The 21,324-nt window shown below is 44.0% G+C and overlaps 1 protein-coding gene across 4 annotated transcripts in view; it reads right to left on the bottom strand.

The window, feature by feature from the left end:
* Positions 1 to 21,324, bottom strand: part of ANKFY1 (ankyrin repeat and FYVE domain containing 1) — a 64,789-nt gene that overhangs the window by 12,305 nt on the left and 31,160 nt on the right. For all 4 annotated transcript variants that reach the window (XM_028133072.2, XM_054709664.1, XM_054709665.1 and 1 more), the window contains 13 exons: positions 20,676 to 20,825; positions 19,244 to 19,409; positions 11,905 to 12,109; positions 10,202 to 10,270; positions 9,785 to 9,984; positions 8,272 to 8,369; positions 6,790 to 7,018; positions 5,800 to 5,898; positions 5,397 to 5,550; positions 4,212 to 4,380; positions 3,264 to 3,382; positions 2,498 to 2,654; positions 1,360 to 1,560 (listed from right to left, as the gene is read on the bottom strand). In XM_028133072.2, coding sequence (XP_027988873.2) covers positions 1,360 to 1,560; positions 2,498 to 2,654; positions 3,264 to 3,382; positions 4,212 to 4,380; positions 5,397 to 5,550; positions 5,800 to 5,898; positions 6,790 to 7,018; positions 8,272 to 8,369; positions 9,785 to 9,984; positions 10,202 to 10,270; positions 11,905 to 12,109; positions 19,244 to 19,409; positions 20,676 to 20,825 — 2,016 coding nt within the window. The remainder of the gene's footprint in view (positions 1 to 1,359; positions 1,561 to 2,497; positions 2,655 to 3,263; positions 3,383 to 4,211; positions 4,381 to 5,396; positions 5,551 to 5,799; positions 5,899 to 6,789; positions 7,019 to 8,271; positions 8,370 to 9,784; positions 9,985 to 10,201; positions 10,271 to 11,904; positions 12,110 to 19,243; positions 19,410 to 20,675; positions 20,826 to 21,324) is intronic.

Here is a 21,324-nt window from a genome sequence, read left to right as displayed (position 1 = left end):
ACCCCAAACAGACCACTCGACGTATCTGTGCCCATGCCCGTGTGTGCTCGGTCATCCTCGCGGGCAGGGAAAGGCAGCCACTGCACCGGCCCAGCTGTGCTGGTGCCCTTGCGCAGCAGGAGCTAGACTTGGGAAGCCCAGAAACAGACAACCTGAAGTACCGGGAAAGGAAGACGCCAACACACTGCAATATCAGGGAAAGGGACGGGGGTGGGGGGGATTAACTTTGGGAGCCCCTTGCTTTGGCTAAAACAGGCACCCAGCATCCTAGCACCACAGCAACAATGCCAGATTGACCTCAAACAGTCAAACAAATCTTCAGAACTTTCAGAAAGTTTCCTCTTTTATAGAGCTACAGGATGACAGTACATATTGGGGAGGCAGCCAACAGTGTAACGCAGACTTTGCTTCATGATGTCAAGCAGACAAAAGCTCACTCAAATCAAACTACAGAGAGTCCTGCAGTGGTAAGAGCTGCCTCATCAGTATGAGTGTTCAGTGAGAAGTGAGGGAGACTCCGACATACTGCACACACACCACAGTCCCTAACACATTTCCACAGTGTACGCCAGTGTCACAGCAATGTACCTGCAAAGGGCTCTGATCAACAGTGCCAGTTTCACACCAGACTGAGAAGCAATGTGTCCGTTCTTGCACATTTAACATAGTTGGGCAATGGACAGGTTACACCTGCACAAAGCAGCCACACGTAGGGAAATGCTGAAGACACACGACGTACAGAAGTCTGAATATCAAGCAACGGTCTTCAACTATCTTAGATTGTTGCAAGGTCCCAAGTTTCCACCTACCTTCATAAATGGCTACTCAACATCTCGGCAGTATCCTAAGTGCTCAATAGAGACTCTAACAAACCTGTCCCAGCTCCCGCCTCAGATCAGTTGCTGCTGTCATTTCCCACCCAATCTGCTGTTTGAGGTCAACAGTTCACTACCCAGAAAGAACAGGACAAATGAGCCTGCTAAGCAGAATGATAACAACTTAACTCCTCTAAAATAGGCAGAAAGTTGCCCCAAATCAGACCAAAAGCTCAAGTTCAATTCCAATCTCTTAAACATATTCATTACTAGGGGAATTAAAGAACCAAGCAAAAGCAAAGAGTGACCTCAGTTGCACATGTGACACCATTATGTGGCGGACACACAGGACAGAACAGTCTAACCTCATCCCGCACTGACAGGACATCTAAATGGTCAGGTTTTAAGAAAGGGGAATATAATTTCAAAACAATGTCTTTACATAGAAGAGACCTAAACGACTGGAGACATAAGTTAAGTCTCCATGGAACAGGCTCTGCCCTGCTCGGGACACCGTAGAGGATGCTGGGTGCTGGTCACTCACCTGCTCTGCAGCCCCAGACTCGCGTTTTAGGATGGCCTCGGCCGCCTTGTTGTTCTTGTAAGTCATGGCGCAGGCAAAAGGGGTCAGCCCTTGTCTGTCTCGGACATTCAAGTGGATGTCAGGGTGAGAAATCAACAGCTGAATGATGACACTATGTTGGTTGCTGATGGCCACGTGGACAGGTGTTCTTCCTTCTGCATCCTACGGGGACAAGGCACAGATTTCAATCTTCAAATGAATGACAAAACTCAGGGAAAATATAAAGGGGGATAACTTTTAAACCAAATTTGGTTCTCAGAATCAATACTGCCACCCTGTGTTTGAAATCAGCTCTGAGGCCAAGCAGAGACGACTAAAAGCCACTCCCCATCCCCTGCTCCAGTGACCTAGGGGCACACACACACTTGTTTACAAGCTCTGCAGTCAACCTCAGCTCCAAGTTACACCCTCCTCCTCTGACTGACTACAGGGCCGCCCACATCACATTCATAGGCTAGAGCGCCGAAAAGCATCAAGAACCATGACTCAGAGATGCTCAGTTCAGCTACTGGAACATTTCACTGAACGCTGTCCAGATGCTCCTCAACTTACAATGGCAGTACATCCCAATAAACCTATCGTAAGTGAAATACCTTTTATGACGAAAATGCATTTACCACACCCAACCTACAGAACACTATAACTTAGCCTCGCCTATCTTAAATGTGCTCAGAACACTTACATTAGCTTACAACTGGGCAGAAATAATCTAGCACAACCTCATGTAATTGACTAAATTATGCGTATCACTTTTGTACCATCCCAGAGTTGAAAAATCATTAAGACAACCATCATGAGTTGGGGACTGTCTGTATGCAGCCTGGGAGTAGAACTAACTCTCAATGGAAATCTTTAGCCAGGATAGGAGGCTAAGCCAAGTTGAAGGATCAAGGCACAAAGAAGAAAAGCCTCAATGTGAAATCATTAAAGTGACTAGGCAGGCTGTAAGACACAGAGAGTCACTTCATCTGTCAACAGCTTAGCCCCATTTGGGGTAAAGCGGACCCGGGACTGAGAATCTGCAAGACCCTTTGCCAAAAGAGCTTTCCCCTAATTCTGGGGTTACCAACACTCCCCCTGGAGAAGAGAAACTCCATACCTGTGCATTTACATTGGCACCAAACTCCAGAAGACACTGGACCGTCTCTTCCAGTCCCCAGGAGGCTGCCAAATGCAAGGGGGTCTGCCCGTCTCTGGCCTCTTCCTCGCCTTCTCCATTAGCACCGGGCTGTCTGGGACTGTTCACATCGCAGCCGCTGAAGAGAAGGGGGAAATGAAAGGCAGGCTCCAAGTGCCAAGCTTCCACCCAGCAGCCCCCTGTCCAAGCCAACAAAAAGCTCTGCCCCAGGAGTGCTGTCCTTGGCCTCAAATGTCAGTGTCTGGGTCCCCCTCCCACAGGTTCTTCTGTAACTGGTCTTGGGGACAGCCTGGGCAGCAGAACTCTACATCTCCCCAGGGGAGCTGCATGTACTTCAAGTTTGAGAACCACTACTCTACAGGTTTCCTGCATGACTTGCCTCCCACACAGCCTGTACTAAGAAGCTATGGAGCCTTTATGGCTCATGTATCTATGGGGGGTCCTGCAGAGGCCATCTGGTCTCCAGCTACCCTCCTTACCCCCTAGCCTCCTGGCTTCATTGTGCAAACTGGCCTGATTTGACTATGGGCAGCCTGCAGGAGGCTGACAGCAGATTCTTTGATCTGGGCACTCAAGGTCCTTTCCTCACAAATGAGTCACATCTCTTGGCTGACTTAACTTGACAGTGACCCTCTGATAGCCTTAATTAGGAGTCTGGCCAACAAGACAGTAGCCAACAGTCTTGCTAAATAAAAAAGATTTAAAGAGATACTTAGGCTTCTCAGACCTGCGAATAAGGAAGCAGGTGGTGGACTCATTGTTTTCGTCGATGGCTCTGTGCAGGAGTGTCTGAAGGCACCCGCTAGGTCCTGGGCCCCAGCATGTGGCATCACAGCCGTGTCTGACCTGCAGAAAAACATGTTACTCACAACACTGCCTGGAAAAGGCCAACATTTTTATTACCATCTCGGAGCTCTATGCACATCATTAGATTCATTTTTCAAGCAAGACACGGTTGATAATTAACTGATAACGATTTTTTATCTGAATCATTCCTTAGATTTACAAACAATGATTAAAATCTGCTCTGTGCAAGCGTGCACAAGTCCTTGAAGTGATGATGTGTTTAGGAAATATGAGAGATATGTTTAATTAGTGCCCTCTTGAGCTGTGTTCTAGAAGGAACAGAAAACACACACAAGGAATAGAAAACACACACACACACACACACACACACACACACACACACACACACACGCCCCCAGTAACACCTACCTATAATTAACAGGTAAAGTCAGTAACGACTGGGTAAAGCCCCCAGGTGCAAATGCCTTACTGTCACATCTCAGGCTCTTCAAAAAGCTAATAACTTCCAGAGTTACCTCTGCTTTGGGGGCCTACGTTCTGAACAAGGGAGACAAAACTGAGATTTGGGAATGTGTCACTCTGGTGACAGCAGGGTAGCCCACATCAAATTAACCCACCTCAGAGCAGATTCCTGAGGAAACCCTTGCTTCTTGGCAGTTTTCTTGATAAAAGCAGCCTAAAAAATGGGTCATCCGAGACCATGCTGAACTGCAAGTTTCTCTAGTGTGACTTGCTACTGCTCGTCCTTGGCTCAGTTTGTTAGCTGACAGATCTCTTCCTTCTTGTGGCCACTATGTAGGTACCAAATCCATCTCTGACACAAAATATCCCCATGTGTAACCAGAGGCTAAAGTTGAGTTTGACTCACCAGAGTCGATGCGATGTCCTCCAGATTATTGGCCAGCGCGAGCCACAACGGGGGGTTCCCCTTCTCGTCCGGCACGGACATGTCAGCTCCTCGGGTGCAGATGGCATCCACTACAAGCGGGAGCTGATTTTTGATGGCCAGCTGAAGGGCTGTCTCCCCATCCTGAGTCCTGCTAGGACACACACACCAAAACCAGCATTTGTAGTGAAAGCCAAACAACAAAGGGTGCCCTTTTGGGCATTCCAGAGTCCTGAATCCACCGTATCCCTTAAACTAATTCATTCACATTCGTTAATATCCTTTCAGAGATGTATGTCAATAGCATCTGTCCCAGATCTTTTTAAAAATATAGCCATACCATCCTATGTCACAGAAAAGGTAATGGACCAACATCCCAGAGTGTTGAAATCTTAAGGGCGTATAGCTGCTTTTAACAGCATCTCAAAACAATGAAAGTTTAACTGTATATATTTCCCCTTCAAGCCTTTTTGACAGCTCATTTATTGGAATATATTCTTCATTATAACTGAAATTCTTTTTAAAAATATATTTTATTGATTTTTTACAGAGAGGAAGGGAGAGGGAGAATCAGAAATATCGAAGAAAGAAACATCAATCAGCTGCCTCCTGCACATCCCCTAATGGGGATGTGCCCGCAACCAAGGTACATGCCCTTGACCGGAAATGAACCGGGAACCCTTGAGTCCAAACGCTGACGCTCTATCCACTGAGCCAAACTGGCTAGGGCCGTGGTTGGCAAACTGTGGCTCGCGAGCCACATGCAGCTCTTTGGCCCCTTGAGTGTGGTTCTTCCACAAAATACCACGGCCTGGGCGAGTCTATTTTGAAGAAGTGGCGTTAGAAGATGTTTAAGTTTAAAAAATTTGGCTCTCAAAAGAAATTTAAATCGTTGTACTGTTGATATCTGTCTCTGTTGACTAATGAGTTTGCCAACCACTGGGCTAGGGCATAAATGAAATTCTTACTCAAGTGATTTGAGACTGTCCTTTTTAATGAGACAGTGCAAGTGGAAAAAAAAAAAAGAGCACAAGTGTACGGTTTCGCCCAGATTCTGCACCACCTTTACTTCAGAGTCCTCGTCCCCTCCCTTATGTAACAAGGACAACAGTATGTTCTACAAGCAGGGCTATGCTTTTGACCTGACGCTGCCGAGGCTCAGCTCACCTGACGTTTATGTCCGCCTGGTGCTCCAGGAGAAAGAGCGCGCTCTTGCTGTCCTGCCGCTGTATGGCCATGTGCAGCAGCGTCTGCCCATCCGACATGGTGTCGTTGATGCCCGCCCCGGAGCCCAACAGCTGGGCTGCGATCGTGTGCATGCCTGTGAAATAAGCAAGCCCTGGTTAATGCATTTCCCCAGTTCTCCAGCATCTTACTGCAACAAACACACCCTCTCCACTTCTCAAAGCCGGCAGTTTTTAAACTGGATATTACAAGCTTAACCCAAACAGAAAGATTATTTTACAACCAAGCCCTCCCCACCTCCTTGCTCCTCTTCCTCTCTCCCTCACCCCCTCCTGACTGCCGTCTGTCTGTCTGCAGATATCAACAGCCTCTCGCACAGCCTTACCTGTCCATAATGCCAGGCCCAGCACAGTCTGGTCTCGGGAATCCTTGAGGCTGAAGTCCGGAATAATTTGCAAGTTGTTGGTGGCATGAAGAGCATTAGCTAAATTTTTTTAAAGGAAAAGAACACTTGATTTCACCATCCCATGGATCACATTTAAAATACCCAAGAGAGTAAGACATCAGTTTCAAACTGGCTAAAATACGACTGATAAATCTTCTTGTGGAGAGTGGAAACCAAGAAATGTAACACAGAGCTAAGCTTATGGGGGAAATGAAAATTTTTGAAGTTTAAAACATTGAATCTTCATAAAAGGAAATTAGACTCCACTGTGGAAACACACATTAATTACCTGATTGTGGAAAAGAGGATCAAAACCATGCCTTGGCAATGTTTTCCTAAATGTAATTCCTACCATCTTACCAACTCCTGTGAGGACCAAGAAAAGGTGCCTTCTACCCAAAACCCCATTCCCTCCCCAGCAGTGCTAGAAAGGGCGAGCCTTCACCAGGACACAGGTGAGAGTCACCCTAAGCCCGGGACAGGAGAGAACGCTGAGGCTGACTTTCTGAGGGGAACGGGCCTCCCCCACTGCGGGGGCTGCCCTGGGCCCCTCTTTTCGGCTCCTGTCTCATGGTTCACTGCCAGGCTGGCTCACAGGCAGAGAGGACTGGTGGCTCGTAGAGGACCTGCCACAGCAGGGTTCTCCAAGACAGAGCTCACGCCAAAGCAAAGCTTTGCTTGACCTCCACGGAAATGCCTGGGGAAAGACCCCAAAATAAAGGAAGCAGTCAAAGGTCCTGACACCTTAACCCGGCGGGTGAAATGGGCAGGCCCCATCCTGAGAATGTACACTGTAGTCGGGGGCCAGACTGTATGCTTTTCTAGTTTACCTGAAAAACTCGCCAAGGAAAGAACTATCACCTCTGTAATGACCTACTCAGCACCACCACCCACAGGTCATGGCAGCTGGCAGCAGTTCCCACCACCCACCTTTTTGTTCCAGGATGACAGACACCACATCTGGGTGATTATAGGCGATGGCCATGTGCAGCGGCGTCTGCAGGTAAACGCTGCCCACGGAGCCTGCCAGGGACGCAGCCTCCTTCGGCAGAGGCGGAGCTTCCTCGGTCTGCAGGTTTGGGTTGGCGCCTTGCTGCAGGAGCTCTGCGGTGAGGTTAGCCAGGCCATGCCTACAGGCTGTGTGCAACGGGGTTTCTCCCTGAACAGAAACACATGATCCAAAGCAGAACACTTTCAGGCTGGGAGTTCTCCTCACAGCCCAAGTGCTGAAACTCAGATCCCAGTGGCAGTCACAGCCCTTGGCTCATCCTGTCACCAGCTGGCCTCCACAACTTGTCCCACTCCTCCTGGTCACCTCTCTTCCCTTTCCCCTGTGCCATCATCCCTAGATTCGTCAATGTCTTCCCAAGCACCCGTCCAACATTCTGGCAAATCATCTTCTGCATTTCCAATGACTTTCTTAACCACCCTTCACTTTATTTTTATAATTAGTTATAATTATAAAAATAATAGATGACTATTATTAAATAACAACAGAGGACTTCCAAGTGTTGCTAAAATAAATGCTACAGAAAATGGAAGAGCCTTGCCAGGCCGATGTGTCTCAGTGGTTGAGCATTGACATATGAACCAGGAGGTCGGTTCGATTCCCAGTCAGGACACATGCCTGGGTTATGGGCTCCCGATCAATGATTCTCTCTCATCATTGATGTTTCTGTCTCCCTCTATCCTTCTCCCTTCTCTCTCTGAAACCAATAAAAACATACATTTTTTTAAATAAATAAAATTAAAAACATTTTAAATTGTTATTATAGGTACTTGATTCAATATTCTAAAACACCCTAGCCAGTTTGGCTCAGTAAATAAAAGTGTTGGCCTGCAGACTGAAAGGTCCTGGGTTCAATTCTGGTCCAGGGCACATGCCCGGGTTGCGGGCTTGATCCCCTGTAGAGGGTGTGCAGGAGGCAGCCGATCAATGATTTTCTCTCATCATTGATGTTTCTCTCTCTCTCTCTCTCCTCTCCTCTCTGAAATCAATAAAAATAAAAAAATAAAAATAAATTCAAAAGCTACAAGAATATTTAGTGAAGTTTCCTCTCACTCCTTGCCCCCACTACCTAATTATCCTCCCCTAAAGAAATCACTATTACTAGTTCCATGTTTCCCTCCAGTGACAGAATATTCAAAGAAAGATATATACACACATGTACATATGTACATGTAGTCTACAACCTAATATACCATAAATGTTTAGGAAATGGTTGCTGAATGAATCAAGCAACCAACAATATTTGAGGATACAAGTATCTGTTTCACTCTTTTTTAATCCTGTGTACATATTACTTGGAGACAAATTAAAAAAAAAAAATCCACTCCATTTTCCCCTTCAAACTGCCACTGTCATTTCTTCCACACATTAAAACCGCTCCCCTGCTGCCCTGCCACACTTACCCACTTGTTTCTGTGGTTGACGTGGGCACCACTGGTTGCCAGGAAAAGAGCTGCTGCCTCATTTCCTGCTTCAGCTGCCCGCTGCAGTAAGCAATTTCCTAGGAGAAAGGGGCACATTCATTCTCCATTTGCGTAACAATGAGCTCCAGCCCCACCACCTTTCACAACCGACAAGCCCACACCTAAAGAAGGTTCGATTTCAGTCCACACAGGCCCTCTCCGGGATAGTCCAGAGACAGGATGAGCTGGGTTTGCACTAGCCACCGCCCAGGACCAGAGGTAAGTTAGGTCTCCTTACTGGGGCTGGATTAGAACACACTTCTCAACAGCAGTGCTACTGACATTCTGGGCCAGATAATTCTTTGCCATGAGGCACCGCACAATGTTTAGCAGTATTCCTGGCTTCTGCCCACTAGATGACAGCAGCACCCCCAACCTTGCTGTGACAATAAAAAATGTTTACAGGTGATGCCCAATGTCCCTGGGTGGGAAGTTGGGGGTCAGGTGGGAGAGTTGTCCATGTCTGAGAAACTCTGAGTTGGATGTCTATTTTGAAGACACTGCGACCTCAATGCTACCAGAAAATGCCCCTTAAATACTGCACTTTTACTCTTGGAGCCTTAAATGTTTGTCTTTGGCTTAGAACAGTGGTCGGCAAACTGCGGCTCGCGAGCCGCGGTTTGCTGCTCTGTTGACTAATGAGTTTGCCAACCACTGCCTTAAGGAAAAACACTTAAAAAACATTTTAATAATGTACTAATGTCTTTAACCTGAAGTCAAAACTTCTGGGTAAGGGTAATGCCTTACAGCAGTGGCCGGCAAACTCATTAGTCAACAGAGTGGCAAACCACGGCTCGCGAGCCGCAGTTTGCCGACCAATGGCTTAGAAATATGTTTAGTATTATCACTCTTTTTCTAAATAAAACAAAAAAAAATTGTTTCTTCTTGTTTTAAAATGGTTTAGCTCAGTTTTAACTTCTAATACAATAAACATCAAAAATATAACGCACCAAAACAAAAGCTCTTTAAGAGGGTAAACGAGTTCTGAGTCCAAAGAGTCTACAACTCACTCCATTAAATAAACAAAAGTATCTCAGCTTAATGTACACAACTCAAAGTCTGGCTAAATTTTTTTTCCCCCCAGAAAGGAGAGGAGAGGAGAGAGAGAGAGAGAGAAACATCAATGATGAGAGAGAACCATTGATCGGCTGCCTCTTTGCACACCCAACACTGGGGATTGAGCCCTCAACCCGGGCATGTGCCCTGACCAGGAATCGAACCGTGACCTCCTGGGTCATAGGCCAATGCTCAACCAGTGAGCCACGCCAGCCAGGCAAATTTTTTGAAGCACAATATTAAAATAAAATAACTTGGACTTCCTCTATAATTAAAATTAAGTATAAAATACTTCTTAAGAATATGTCATTCAGTTTTTAAATTTTTGGTAAATCGTTGACACTATTTCATGGAGCCTCCAGACTTGGGCATCAGCTCTTAGGGATACATACTTTACCTGTTTTAGAGTCAGGTGCGTTGGTGTTGCTGCCCCGCTGAATGAGTCTCGCTGCAAAGCTGTTTTCATCAAATGAAGTCCCGTTGACCACAGGGAGGTCTTCGAAGGGGTTAACGGACTGATCAGAGGACACAGTGATGTACTGCACTGCCAGCCACAGAGCTGTGCTGCCCTCGTGGTCTTTCAGTTCTAAGTCTAATCTGAAACGAGGAAGCAATGTGAGCAGCAAATGCTTTCTTCAGACACTGTCCTGACAACAGCCTCGTTCTTTCTCTGAATATTTGTTGAATAATTATTTTTTAAAAGTTACTTTCAATTTTTAAAATTTACAACACTAAAGACATTTTAAAAATTATGTTTCACTCACAATCCCACCCTCACAACTGCTTTTTCATTTCTCCGTGTCTCCCTACGTACTGTTTACACTGCAGCAACTGATTGAACACGTATTCGTTCCTGGCCACGATGGACAAGTGTAAGGGAGTCCTGCAGGACGAAGGAGGAGAAGTGTCAGTCAGGATGGCCCGGATTGCGCACAGCAGAAGCCACAGGAGGCGACCAGAATCACCATCCACAAGAACGTCCACATTTCTACAACAGGTCTTCTACACAGGCAAACAGTGTCCCAAAACCAAGTTGCAAAGAATGAAAATGGGTTTGCTTATATGTTAACCTTCATTATTCAGTAGCCAAAAGGATAAGAATAAAAGGAAGAGATATAAATAGTCTCCAATTAAATCCTGATCCTTACTGACTGTGCCTATATTCATGTTTTTAAAACATCAGTTTCACCCTGGTTGGGTTGCTCTGTTGCTTGGAGTGTCGTCCCATACATCAAAAGGCTGCAAGTTCAATTCCTGGTTAGGACACATACCCAGATTTCAGGTTCAGTCCCAATTAGAGAGTGTACAGGAGGCAACTGATCAATGTTTCTCACATCGATGTTACTTCCCATCCCGCCCCCACCCCACCCCACCCCACCATCCCCCGGCTTCCTCTCTCTAAAAACAATAAACATATCCTTGAGTGAGTATTAAAAACAAACAAACAAAAAAAACCCCAGCAGTTTCTATCATTCCATAATTCTCTGTTGTACTCAAACACATTCAGAGTGGCAACAGGTAGGAACTAATTAAAGTGTCAGTTAGCCACACCTCACTGTTTTCTTTAGCCCTCGAGTGCCCTGAAGGAGACTGCCACTGCGGAGCACAGGGCCTCCCCGACTGGCATCTATCTCAGAGTTACAGACTGCCAAGAGTTTACTGCAGCTGACAGGGGTGGGGACAAAGAATCAACAGAAGAAAAAAAGGAATGCATGTTTGGGTAATAAAATAATTATCACATGATACTGAAAGTTCATGGAGATCCATCTTATTTAAGTATTTTGTCCATCACACAAATCTCTTTCCCTATTCTGACAACTTCACACAACTCTTTTCTTATTTTTTTGAGAGGGTTTTCAAAGATATAAAATACTGAGTTGCTATGATGAAAAGTGGTGATTTAGGTGGCTTCACTCCCCTTCACCCCCTCCCACACTGCTGTCCCCAAAACAGGCAGCCCTTTCTTAGATTCTAAACCACAAGGAACCTTCAAGTAAATATTTCTGGGAAGGGGCAAATGGTACACAACTGCTACTGTCAAATATGCAAAGGGCTGTGCTGAGGAAGAAGTGGCAAGCTGTGCAGATAGACTTGTCTAAATGGAAGTATTTACGAGAAGGTAGAGCTGGGTTTAACATGCAGAATTTCCCAGCAATGAGACCTCACAGAAATAACACAGACTGCCTTGAGATGGTGTGCTCTACTTCTTCAATTTACCCAAGCAACTCTAACAAGAGGCTAGAAGAAGGTACCGTTGAAGCAGTTGAACCAGATGACCACTCTGATGATGACAGAAATCGCTTAAAAACCCAAGGACCTCAGTTATCTAGGATGGAAGTGGTTTCCCCAAATGCCTCAGGCCTTAGTCATGTCTCTCATTTGTGTATCAAATGAATGTTTGTGACGTGAATAAAAATCAGATTGAATAATGCCAACCAAAGAACATCAAGTCCCTGCCTGCCAGTTACATGCCACTGGGAATGGGGCTGAGAACAGTCTGTTTGCTCGCCCACTTACCTGCCCTTGCTGTCCTGCATGTTGGGATTGGCACCAGCCTGCAGAAGGGCCTCTGCAATCTGTGCCATTGCAGACATCACATCTGCTGAGTGTTTCTTTGAACTGTACAATGCCACCAGGTGCAACGGTGTCTCCTGGGCACTCAAGGTAGCAGCACTGACGTGGGCCCCATTTTTGATGAGGAAAGTGGAAGCAAAGACATCTCCTTGAAAAGAAATAACAGAAGTAGTGTTACATATGACAAAACCAGGGCAAGTTATTCTGGCCAATGTTGCCTCAAAAAGGCACCAGTCAGCAACTGCAGACAAAGAGAAACAACTGGGTATGTCTGAGCAGAACCTCTCCAGACACCTGTAGGAGGGAGCTCATCATTGAGACCACAGAGTTACACACTTGAATTCAAAAGACTTCGTTCAATTTCTGATTACCTGTCATCCATCCTGCCCCTCACCACAGTACCACTTCACTATCCTCCTATATAATAAAAGGCAAAATATGCAAATTGACAGACCGGTGAACGACCGGTCGCTATGACGCGCACTGACCACCAGGGGGCAGATGCTCAAAGCAGGAGCTGCCCCCTGGTGGTCAGTGTGCTCCCACAGGGAGAGCACTGCTCAGCCGGAAGCCAGGCTCATGGCTGGCAAGCGCAGTAGCGGTGGCAGGAGCCTCTCCTGCCTCTGTGGCAGCGCTAAGGACCCCTCTGTGGACATCCTTCGAGGGGTCCCGGACTGTAAGAGAGCAAAGGCTGGGCTGAGGGATCTCCCCGCCGCCCCCCCACCCCGCCACGGCCCCGCCCCAGTGCATGAACGTCATGCACCGGACCTCTAGTTTAAGTATACCAGGTTCCTATCCTTCAAAAGCCTCTTGTGATCATCAACTCTCAAAAAGGGTTCCAAGATTTCTCCCCAATACAATTTATCTCCCTCTCACAGTCTATACCTACGTAACACACACCCTCAACCTGCTGTACTTGCATACCGGTTCCTCTTTAGAGTAAGACCACATCTGATTGTTTTATTATTGCCCAAAGATTCTTTTTCTTTTCTCAATCTAATTACATACAAACATAACAGACTTAACAAAAAGTTTACAACTGAATATCTGAAGAAAGAATCAGTATACATTGCTAGTTACAAAAAGTTTTACATGGTAAATTAACTGGATGTAAAAATAAAATTTCTAAGTTCCTTCCACAGCCTTAACTCTTAAGAGTATTACAGGTAGAAAGGCTAAGTAGGACTATTCACAAATATCAAACTGAAACTGAGTAACGTACATAAAACCCAGTAATTTCAACAGCTCAAACCACCATTTTTGTCCATTTAGTGTTCTGTGTGAGGGAAAAGAGCTACCTTGACAGACAATCAAAAGGCCAAAAATTACATTTCATGAAAATATTAAAGGTATACATTTCTGAAACTATTCTGTTATATACCAGCAAGAAAAACCTGACTCTGGATTGTTTCTGTGAATACATGGTTAAGTTCAGAACCAAGCAATCTGACAAGTGGCACTTTAATATTAAAAATACTGTGGAAAACCAGTTAGACTATCTTGTCAAGTTAACTTGGAGGATGATAGGAATTAAGTTCGCTATAAAATTAAAGTTCAATCTTCCTTAGATTTAGTTCCATTTATAATTCAAAACATGCATAAATCACTACACATAAAATTAATGTTTCTTAATGAAAATAAGACAAGAATGACAATGCATCATAAGATAATAAACTATTAACAGAAACCATCCAGTTATAAATGCACAATGCATGCTATGAGACATTCCAGCTGGGTGGAAGCAACTGTTTTTTTCAGTGGCCTCCACGCAGCCCGATTAGCTCATAGCTGGGAAGCCTTTCAAATCAAACTCATCCTCCCCTTGACAGTCCAGAGTACATAGCTAAGTCATCCCAAGAGCTCATGAGATTCAGAGGTGCTGTCTGTAGATTCTGTCTCCATTTCACCAAGGTTTATACAGGACTAATTTCTTGCAAATCACATCCCTCTTTAACTGGAAAATCCCAAAATTGCACAGCAACCTCCCAGGTTGACCTGCTGGTCCCATGATTGTTGATTATACTTCTTAACTTCGCTGGAGGTCTTGGGATGAATGCCAGGTTGTTAAAGGTGCCTTGGAACTTGTTCAATATATCGATCATAAGCAATGGTGCTCTTTCCATAGTTGATCTGTTTTGTCTTTGCATTTGGATACTTTCATCTGTTTCTAATTCTGTCCATATTATAGATACACACTCCTCTGAATCACAACTTCCAGATAATGATTTTCTCTTAAAGTCACTAATGAGAGGTTTTCTTTTACATCTTGCAATATCATTCCAACTTCTTCAACTATACTTATGCAGTCTAAACATCTAGAATGGGGCTTAGGATTTCAGGAGTGGCAAAGCTCTCAAGTCTGTTATCTATATTCCTGTGTTCATTTTCATCTGAATGTATGGGTTTCATCTGGTGTTCAGTGAACATGGAATTCCAAAATCATTTGGTTTTCAACACTCACAGGTACTCTGTACTTTCCTCCAAGGGACCATCTTGCTGGAGAAGGTGAGCTCTTGCACTGAGGTGACTAGGCCACCACAGGCCCCTCAGATGCTGATAGAGCATCGGCCTGCAGACTGAAGGGTCTCAGGTTCAATTCCGGTCAAGGGCACACACCTCAGTTGAAGGCTCAATCCCTGGCCCTGGTCGGGGCTCATGTGGGAAACAACCCATGGATATGTCTATCTCTGTGTCTTCCCCTCTCTCCTACTCTCTCTCAAAAATAATGGAAAAATATTCTCAGGTGAGAATTAACAAAAAGAACAGAACAATGGGAGGGAATAGAAAACACCAAAAGCGTTGTTTATAAAGTTCCTGTCAACAAGAAAACCTCTAATACATTGTGGAAAGATTTCCATCAAAACCATTTAAAATAAAAACTGTTTGGTGTTAAAAGTTGCAGTTACTTCATCACCTCATCTACAACACTGTCTGGCACATGAGATATTATAATGACCTGTCCACATAAAAATAGTCCTAACAACACAGTTAACATTAAAAAACAACCCGAATACATCTTTTTTCTTTGAATGCAGCTTCCGGATAGAAGTTATATTCAGGGGACAGTAACTTCATTATTTAATTAATACAAACTGTGTCTCATGCTGCTCCCGCTGGTGCAAATCTACAAATAGACGGGAGCATCCTATTGAAGAGACCGGTTGACTGATGTTGGCTGTTAAGAAAAATCAGCACAAGGAAAACTAGATACATATATATATATTAATAAGGATTCATCTTCTTGCCCAGATCAGCTAATCAGAAGAGATGGCATCCCTCCTGTGGACTCACCCAGACACTGGCTGCCTGTTTCATTCTTCATACAAACTGACTGGAATAACTTAGTCAATAGAATGATCACTGACTATTTTGTTTACAGTCGTGTCCAGAACCAGACTTAAATCTCATATATGAAAGATCTTTACTCTTATTATAAGAAACTTAAAGTAAGGTTAATAGCTCAAGTTGAGGAAGGAAAGGTGAAAAAAGTTCCTACAGGAATTGGAGCTAGTTGCGGCACTCAGCACAGGGCCCAGGTAAGAACCATGGGCTGACCCTCCCACGTGGTAGTCACTGTGCGAGGTGTACTGCTAACACTGACTCTCATTCTCCCAACAATCAGTAAAGAGAAATGCTTCCCACTTCACAGATGGGAAAAAGGAGACCAGGGTGGTTAAGTGACTTGTCCAAGGCCCGAGCAAGTGGATGAGCCAGGATTCAAACCTTGGTACGTCCAACCTCCAATGCCAGTGCTGTCTCCACCACACTGTGCCACACTCTCCAAAGTGTGATCAGATTTATCACACCCACACTGCAATCCATTGGCTTATAGGCAAATGATAAAATTCAGAGTGGAAGAATAAATAATCTGAAAATAAGCATCAGGAATGCATCACCAATTCTTGGCAATTCTTGTAACTAAGCAATCACCAAAATATTTAATAACTCACCAAAGATGTTTTTTCATCATACACAAGAATTTAACTCCCTAAGAGGAAAGAAACATAATTCTGAGATTGTTTTTGTAGTAACATTTCTATTTGTTTCCAAAATAAACATCTCAGTCATTAAACAGTATGGGAAAGAATAATTCCCTATGTGGAAACTTTCCCCACTGAACACACGCCCAGCGCTAAGCACCAATGGCTTTGCACAATGCAGAATGGTGCTTGGGAAAAATGCATCTGCTCTCGACACTGATGTACTCTGAGGATTTCCTTCCCAATGATGAACAAATTTTTCCTTTCCATCAGCCAGCAAGCTTAGCACTCTAACACATGGCTTAGAGGGATGTTTACATTGTTAAAACCTTTGCCCAAAAAGGACAAAGCCACAGCTACAACAGAACCATATTTGAAGTTACTACATTCCACCCACAAGGAACAACTTGTGAATGGCAAAAGTGTAGCAGAGACGACGAGAGTGTAATAATAATACATAATTGAAAGGGTAAATATGCATGACTAAGATGTGGGAGAACCAGTACACTCTGTGTCTGATATCCACATGTAAACAAATAAGTGGCCAAGTACTTTAATCAAGTCATCTATTCCTCTACAAAATTAAGGCTTTGGCATTTTGCTGTTGTTGGTTTGTTTTTTAATCCTCACCCTTTAATGTTTTTATTGATTTTAGAGATAGAGGAAAGGAGAGAGAGAAACATCGATGTGAAAGAGAAGCATCGATCGATTGCCTCCTGTACACACCCTCATCAGGGATTGAACCTGAAACCTATAACCCATGGAATCAAACCAATAACCTTTTGGTGTATGGGATGACGCTCCAACCAACTAAGTCACCTGGCCAGGGCAAAGCTCTGGCATTTTTGAAAGCTTTCATTCAATACTGGAATGCTACCTGTCAAAAATGACTACTGCAAGAAGAACAAAGTTGGAGGTATCACAATACTGAATATCAAACTATACTACAAGACCACTGTAATCAAAACAGCCTGGTACTAGCATAAGAACAGGCATATAGACCACAACACGTAATATTTGTCAAGTAATATTTGACAAAGGAGGCAAGAGCATACCATGGAGTAAAGACACTCTCTTCAACAAATGGTGCTGGGAAAATTGGACAGAATACATACCCCAAAAATGAAAATTACACCATACACAAGAATAAACTCAAAATGAATAAAAGACTTAAATGTAAGTTGCAAAACCATAAAAATCCTAGAAGAAAACATAGGCAATAAAGTATCAGTCACTTCTAGCAAAATTTTTTACATGTTTTTATTGATTTTTAGAGAGGAAAGGAGAGGGATGGAGAGATAGAAACATCAATGAGAGAGAAACATCATAGATTGGCTGCCTTCTGCATGCCCCCTACAAGGAATGGGGCCCAAAACCTGAGCATGTGTCCCGACCAGGAATTGAACCAGTGACCTCTTGGTTCATGGGTCAACGCTCAACCACTGAACAACACCAGCCGGGTTCACAGCAATATTTTTGCCAATACGTCTCCAAGGGCAAGGGAAACTCAGGAAAAGATAAACCAATGGAATTATATCAAGCTAAAAAGCTTCTACACAGCAAAGGAAACCATCAACAAAATGAAAAGAGGAGGCAGGCTAGAAGGGTCAATGGGGGTCAATGGGGGGAAAAAGGGGACATATGTACTACTTTCAACAATAAAGATTTATAAAAAAATGAAAAGAGAACCCACTGTATGGGAGAACATAATCGTTAATGATACAACTGATAAGGGGTTAATTTCCAAAATTTATAAATAATTTATACAACTCAACACCAGGAAGCCAAACAATCCAATTAAAAAATGGCAAAGGAACTAAACAGACACTTCTCCAAAGAGGACATACAGATGGCCAAGAGACATATGAAAAAATGCTCAAGGTCACTAATCATCAGAGAGATGCAAATTAAAACTACAATGAGATATCACATCATACCTGTAAGTGTGCTGTGATATCAATAAATCAACAAACAACAAGTGCTGGTGAGGATGTGTAGAAAAGGGAACCTTAATGCATTGTTGGTGGAAATGCAGATTGGAGTTTTCTCAAAAATTAAATTGCCTTTTGACTCAATGACCCCACTTCTGGGAATATATCCTGAGAACTCTGAAACACCAATCAGAAAGAATATATGCACCCCTATGTTCACAGCCGCAGTATTTAGAATAGCTAAGATTTGGAAACAGCCCCAGTGCCCTTCAACAGATGGGTGGATAAAAAAACTGTGGTACATCTACACAAAGGAATACTGTGCAGCTGTAAAAAAAGAAGGAACTCTTACCCTTGCAAAGCAAAATAAGCCAGTGAGAGAAAGACAAATACCATATGATCTCACTAATATGTGGAATCTAATGAACTAAATAAACTGACAAATAAAATGGAACCAGAAGCATGGATACATGGAACAGACTGGCGGGAGCCAAAGGGAACTGGGGGGAGGGGTGCCTGGATAAAGAAGTTGAAGGGATTAGCTACAGAACATATATGCAACTCCCATGGCCATGGACAATAGCGTGGTGAAGGCCAAAAGAGGGGGCTCTGGGGGTAGGTGGTGATAGGCAAAGGGGGAGATGGGGGAAGTCTGCAATAATTATCAACATTAAACATTTTTAATTAAAAAAAATAAAGACTACTGTAAAGTTGAATCAGGCAGAATCCATTTGGGACTTAAGAATTAATAAGCCATGAGAAAAAAAGGAAAAAGGTATTTTTTTCCCTTGAAAAGCAAATTAATTAAAATTAAAATGTTTTGACCTTAATTATATCACTTCCATATTCTCCCACTATTAATGACTATGTACTCAAAATGTAGCTACAAAATATAACTTTTCTAAAACAAAATGAAACTTTATCACTTAGGACAGAAGAGAAGTCTAGTTTGTAAAAGTGACAACTCTGAATCCAAGAATATGTTTAAATATTTGTGGTTTGGGTACTCTCCCTCTTACAGTAACTGATGTAAGTGAAGTCTTCCTAGCACAATTCCCAGAGAAAGATATTGAAAAGCAAACAAATCAATTGCTTCCAAGTAAAAGGTACTTCTTCTGAAAATACCGTCTTTCTAGCCTTTCTTCCGGGCGCCCTGTTGACATCATGAAGAGCCTGACCAACAAGGCACAGGCAATAGCTCTTCGGTCCCTCCTTGACCCACTGATGACAAATTCGAAATCATGCAGTCCTAGAGTACAGACTCAAAAAGCCTTTAAGAATCTGTAGAACAGGGTCGGACAGTTTTCAAAAATCACTTGGATATGAGCAAAATTGCCTACAAAGAAAAATATAAAATACACTTCTTCCTACCTCTTTGGATTCCTTTGTGTAACAAGCTCCAGCCGTTCTTGTCTACCATGTCCACATCAGCTCTGTGACTAACCAGCGTGGTGGCGATGCTCTCCAGGCGCCGTGAAAGAGCTAGGTCTAGAGCAAGGTCTCCATTATGATCCAATTCATTCAGCTTCCCAGGGAGCTGCACAGATAAATTTGTGAATTAGCATCCAGCCAGTAGAGAATGCAATTGATCTTAATCTCTCCCACCTTGACTCTTAAATAGCATCTCTTATGCAAATATCAAAATTTAGCTTACTCCCCAAATTCAACTGAATTCGCTAACTTCTCTCAGGCCTCCTCAGGGCACATACTTTCAGGGAGCACAGAAGTAATGGGGAATCACGGAGCAGATGCAAACACCATGGAAGACAGTACAAGGACCGAGGGGGAAATGCAGACAGGGCTAGAGGAACACAGCGCCAGGCTGAGTTTCAGAGAGCCCGATGGGAATCTGCTAATGTTGTCATGAACGACTGTGGCTTCACTATGTAATTCCTCCTGGCATTTGTATGTCTCCCTCACACACTGGACACCCAGGATAAAACATACTACACTCCCATCCATCAAAAGCAACGGCACTTCTCCTAAGGCAGTGTGGTAGGCAGAATACTAGCTCCCAGAGATGTCACGTCCTAATCCCCACAACCTGTGACTATGTCACCTTCCATGATGAAAGACATTTTGCAGGTGTGATTAAGGTTAAGGACCTTGAAAAGGGAAAAAGCATCCTGGATTATCCAGCAGGGCCCAACCTATTAATCACATGAGCCCTTAAAAGTGAGAGAGAAGCGAAGAATAGGTCTGAGAGATGTGACACGAGAAGAACTTGATCCACCATCACTGACTGTTTAGAGGGAGGAAGGGGGCCATGCGCTAAGGAAGGCGGTTGCCTGTAGAAGCTGAGAATAGCCCTCGGCTTATAGCCAGCAAGAAAATCAGGACATTGGCCCTATAGCCACAAGGCACTGAACTCTGCCAACAACCCAAATGAGCAGGTAATGGACTTGCCCCTACAGCCTCCAGGAAGGAACACAGACTGTTCTGACACCTTGTACTGGACTCCCAACGTACAAACGATGAGATAATAAATTTGTGTTTTTTAAGTCAACAGTTTTGTGGTAATTTCTTATTGCAGCAAGGAAAACTGAAACAGATTGTGGTATCTAGAAGGTGGGTTCTGCAGTAAAATCTACCTACAAGTATGGGTGTGGCTCTGGAATGGGGCAACGGGCAGCGGCTGGAAGAGTTGAGGAGCTCAGATGCCTTAAACAAACTCCTAGGAGAAACACTGCACTAAAGACTGTGCCAGTAAGGGCTCAGAAGGAAGTGAAGAGCGTTCTAGAGAAAAACAAGAGGAGTATAGTTTGGGGAAAAGGCATGAAAATGGAAAGAACAGCTACAGTACCTGTGAATCCATTTCAATTAGATAAAGAAAGACCACATCTTCTCTCTCCACTTTGATAGCTTTATGTAATGGGTACTCAGTCTTGGATTTGATCATTTTGTATAACAACTGAGCACTCATGCTGCTGAAGTCCTCTTTTCGCAAGTCATCCTAAGGATTAAAAAGACAGTGAAAAGCAGAACAGACTCAACATATCAAAACAACTGATACTCACTAAGAAGCCCTTAGAACAGTCTGGCCCTACTTTAAGGACTTAACATTCCCCAACTCATTTAATCCTCACAAAAACCCTGTGAGGTAGGTACTGTTATCATTTCCATTTTGCAGATGAAGAAAGGAAAGCATAAAGAGGCTACCTGCCCTGCCCGAGTCGACACAGTGATAAATGGCTGAGCTGGCACCTAGAGCCACCAGGCCCACCTCCCAAGCCTGTACCAGTCACCACAGCATGTGCCTGCTGGTGACAGAAAAGCACAGCAACACTGCCGTCGGGCACGGACGCAGCCACGAGGAGCCCTCCACAGGACGAGTCCTTCGTCCCACCTCCACACCGGTGGCAATTCCCGAATTAATCAGAACTTGCACACATAATTTACTCCACTCAGTCACAACTGATCTCTACTACTGCAGATCTCTAAATGTAAACCTA

Source organism: Eptesicus fuscus, chromosome 20 (assembly GCF_027574615.1).
Source record: "Eptesicus fuscus isolate TK198812 chromosome 20, DD_ASM_mEF_20220401, whole genome shotgun sequence".
In the NCBI taxonomy this organism is placed as follows: domain Eukaryota; kingdom Metazoa; phylum Chordata; class Mammalia; order Chiroptera; family Vespertilionidae; genus Eptesicus; species Eptesicus fuscus.
Note: the sequence above shows the minus strand (reverse complement) of the source record. Positions and strands in the feature narration are given on the sequence as shown.